The sequence below is a fragment of the Apium graveolens genome, chromosome 6 (assembly GCF_009905375.1).
Source record: "Apium graveolens cultivar Ventura chromosome 6, ASM990537v1, whole genome shotgun sequence".
NCBI lineage: Eukaryota > Viridiplantae > Streptophyta > Magnoliopsida > Apiales > Apiaceae > Apium > Apium graveolens.
The window spans coordinates 142,837,677-142,841,589 of record NC_133652.1 but is presented as its reverse complement, the minus strand read 5'-3'; the positions used below and the strand labels follow the sequence as shown (position 1 = coordinate 142,841,589).

Genomic DNA, 3,913 nt, shown 5'->3' with positions numbered 1-3,913 from the left:
TCAGCTCAATCAACCTGAACCCCTAGCTCTCGCGCTGGACCGGGGATCCTCGGTACCAACCGGTTCCTTCTTAACCGGAAAAGAACAGAAACAATATCGCACAAATGAGCTAACTAGCTCAGCAAGTCACAATGAATATTCAAAAATAATTACACGATATATCTCGGATATTACAATATATATCTCTTATACATTTCCTGAAAACCTCTGTCATGTAAAGTATGAACAGAGTTGTAATATTCAATGAATTTGGAAAGAAAAGAATTTTGGCATAAGCCCGATATCTTGCTGATCAGGCAAAGATACCAATAAGTAACCTTTTCTACTAGTAGATGGATGAATCCCCCACCGGTCATCACCCTGGCCTCATTAGGACCTTGTGCTGGACCGCCACCCGGCCTCTTACGCGTTGATGGGATGCCACCCAGCCACTAACACTTTGATAGACCGTACCCCGGCCTGTCGCTTATGCCGACTCAATTAGACGGACTTACTTCCCGAACGTTGGGTAAGTAATCAATTCATTTGTCAAAACAGCAACCTTGTTGCGAATATAAAATACACCACAGAGCCGGATCCCTTAATTTAAAAGCGAGTATTTAAATCCCCTTCGAAAGGAAGATCTTAAATTTGAAAACGAGTTTTGGGATCCGCTCTAACTTTTAAAATCATTTTGAAGACTCGAAAATATTTTTAAGAATGTTTGGAGTAATGCTGATTTAATGAAATAAATCAGTCCCGATATATTAGAAAATATCTGAATATTATTATTTAAATAATATTCCCATAAGGATAATCCTTCTAAAAATAATTGAAGTAGAAGTTTTAAAAACTCATACTTGAAATGAATAATGAATAACCAAAGATATACTTATACGAAAGTAAGATCTTTATTTGGATAATCGAAAATAAGTTTGATTATCGAAACACTATTCTTTAATAAAATAAAGAATATTATTTAATGAAATAAGCGGAGTCATAAGTCCTTGAACGAATATTCAAAAATAATATTCATTAAATAAAGTAAGCGGAGTCATAAGTCCTCGAATGAATATTCAAAATAATATTCATTAAATAAAGTAAGCGGAGTCATAAGTCCTCGAATGAATATTTAAAATAATATTCATTAAATAAAATAAAGTTATTGAATAAACCTTATTCGATTAATAGTTTTAAAAACTATATCAATATATATATATATATAAATATATATTATACTCGGGAACATCGACTCCCGGTTTAGAAAAATGTTCACCTTTGGGTCCCCTATACTAAGGGTATACACAACTACTGCTTATCTCTAGCATAGGTATTATGTAACTTATAAGCAATTGAATCAACAATTATATATCAAGATTACGAAACAGACATGCATATATACCATATCACATGCTCCAATATATCGCAAGATTTGCTAATAACAATCATGCACTTATCACATAAAAATGCATATAAATATATTTACATCACAACAACAGTATAACTGGTAGAAAACTTGTCTGAGTGTTCCCGGATAGACTTAAGCTTATAGTGGGTCCGATAACCTATGAACAACAACATAATTCGGAATTAAACCCCGGTCGCTTAAGAAACTAGACTTTAACCAATTGAACCTTAATGTTCGCTTATGGTCACTTCTACGCTTAACGAATCACATAAGTCGTTCGAGTACCCTCGGCTCCACTATTTTTAATAAATTAACCATTAAGAATTTTAAGGCGATTCTTTCGCGAGTACCCTACCAACTGCACTCAAACTACTTGCTCTTCTTAGTTATGAAATATAGGATCCAAAGAAACAAACCTCTTGAATTATGATTGAGTGGAGCTTGGGTTTGGAAATTTTTCTTCTTGTTTTTCTTCAAAAAACTGTGAGCAAGGAGATGGGGGGAAGAGAAATGAATGTGTTTGCTTGTTTGCTTTGTTTTTGTTGTTAATTAACCTTTTACCATGGTAAAATTTGTGTGGCTTATAATCAACCAACAATTCCTTCCCATTGTGTCATGCTTATGTCATCCTCTTATGTCATCTTCCCACACTTATCTTCTTCTTGTTGGTGTGATGACATCATCATCGCTAACCTCTTTGATTAACTCCTAATTACTTGGCTAATGATCGCTGATCTGTTATACGGTTCGCTTAACTTTCATTTTCATTTATCGTTTGAGGGATCATACCCGGAATCTTATTACTTGGGTTCGCTTAACCTTTCTCAATACATTATATTCCTTTTATGATCCTCTCTTATAATCCTTGAATTTAAATCCTTTTTATCCTGTTACCTTATACTCAATTCTTTCGGTATCTGGTGCATTTTCGGAAAAAAACAAAGTGTTCGAATTTGGATTCTGACGATCTTTACATACACTTATATACCATATAGAGTACTAATAAGATCTCAGAATAAAAATAAAAGAACCCCTACAAAGTGTGGTATGAAAAGTTTTCTTATTCAGCATAATCAGCAAAATCACTATTCATAAGGGTTACAAAAAGTCCAAAATTTTGGGGTTATTACAGTTAGGGCTATTGATTTATAAAAATATTGGGAGATATATATTGTAAAAACATATGAATAATCACTTGAACATAATTTAATGATCATCTGTAGACTAATTCATTTTATGCATTTTAATATTGTAGATATCAAATGGCAAACAACTCAAACAACTTCTCTGTGCGATCAATCCTTGAGAAGGATAAGCTAACGGGAACAAACTTCCTTGATTGACAAAGAAACTTGAGGATATTCCTCCAGCAGGAGCGAAATCTCCATATCATTGATGCTCATCTCCCTGAACCTCTTCCTTAAGGAGCAACATGTGTTCAACAGACTGCTTATTAGAAGTATATAGATGATGACACAGATGACACCTTTTTGGTGCTAGCGACTTTGAGTCCTGAGCTTTAGAAACAAAATGAGCATATGGATGCTCATGTTGTTTCTAAATCTCAAGACTCAAAGTCGCTAGCATCAAAAATGTGACATACGTGTCATCATCTATATGCTTTTGATAAGCAGTCTGATGAACATGATTGAGCACCTTAAACGTATGTTTGAAGAACAGGTTCTTTAAGAGAGGTTTGGTACAAAAAAATCTTTGTATGCATGCAAACAGGGTGATCGTTATCTGGTTGGACCGCATGTTCTGAAGATGATTGGATATATGGAGTACCTTGCTACTCTAGGTTCCACGATTGGTCCGGAAGCCTAGATAGATCTGATCTTAAATTCTTTGAACAAAAAATATGTTCAGTTTATAGTGAATTATAATATGAATGAGATAGACAAGACACCTACTGAATTGTTGGCTATGTTAAAAACTGCTGAGACCAACATTCAGAAGGCGTTTCCTGCTCCCATAGTGATGGTGAACAAAGGGAGTGCCAAAGGGAAAGGTAAATGGAAAGGCAAGAAGATTATTGGATCCAAATCTGTTGATGCTCCTAAAACTGCTCCCAAACATGATTTAAAGCCTGGAGGTGGTGTTGTAAAGGGTGATACTTGTCACTATTGCAAGAAACTGGGTCATTGGAAGAGAAATCGTCACACTTTTTTGGAGGATCTGAAGATGAAGAAGGTTGTCGGCACTTCTAATTCAGGTATTTATGTTATAGAAGCTAATTTTTGTACTTCTACTTTATGGATATTTGATACTGGATGTGGTTCTCACATTTGTATAAATGTGCAGGAACTGCGGGGAAGTAGGATTTTGGCAAAGGAAGAAGTCGACCTACGTGTTGATAAAGGAATAAAGTTTGTTGCTTTAGCTGTAGGGACTTATCAATTTATCTTTGCCCACTGGACTCATTTTAGAACTAGAGAACTATTTTTACGTGCATGTGATTAGCAGAAACATTATCTTGGTTTCTTGTTTGGACAAGAAAAATTTTTCATTTTTGATTCTAAACAA

The 3,913-nt window shown here is 34.7% G+C and overlaps 1 protein-coding gene across 1 annotated transcript; it reads left to right on the top strand.

Annotated features, from left to right (window-relative positions):
* The first annotated feature begins 3,313 nt into the window (after nt 1–3,313).
* On the top strand, nt 3,314–3,708 carry LOC141665501 (uncharacterized). Its single transcript, XM_074471487.1, has 2 exons — nt 3,314–3,602; nt 3,692–3,708. Exons 1-2 carry the CDS (start codon nt 3,314–3,316, stop codon nt 3,706–3,708), a joined length of 306 nt encoding a protein of 101 aa, XP_074327588.1.
* The last annotated feature ends 205 nt before the right edge of the window (nt 3,709–3,913 follow it).

What these genes read in the sequence shown, in the direction of transcription:
- LOC141665501 (XM_074471487.1), top strand. Translation starts at nt 3,314, where the DNA reads ATGTTAAAAACTGCTGAGACCAACATTCAGAAGGCGTTTCCTGCTCCC.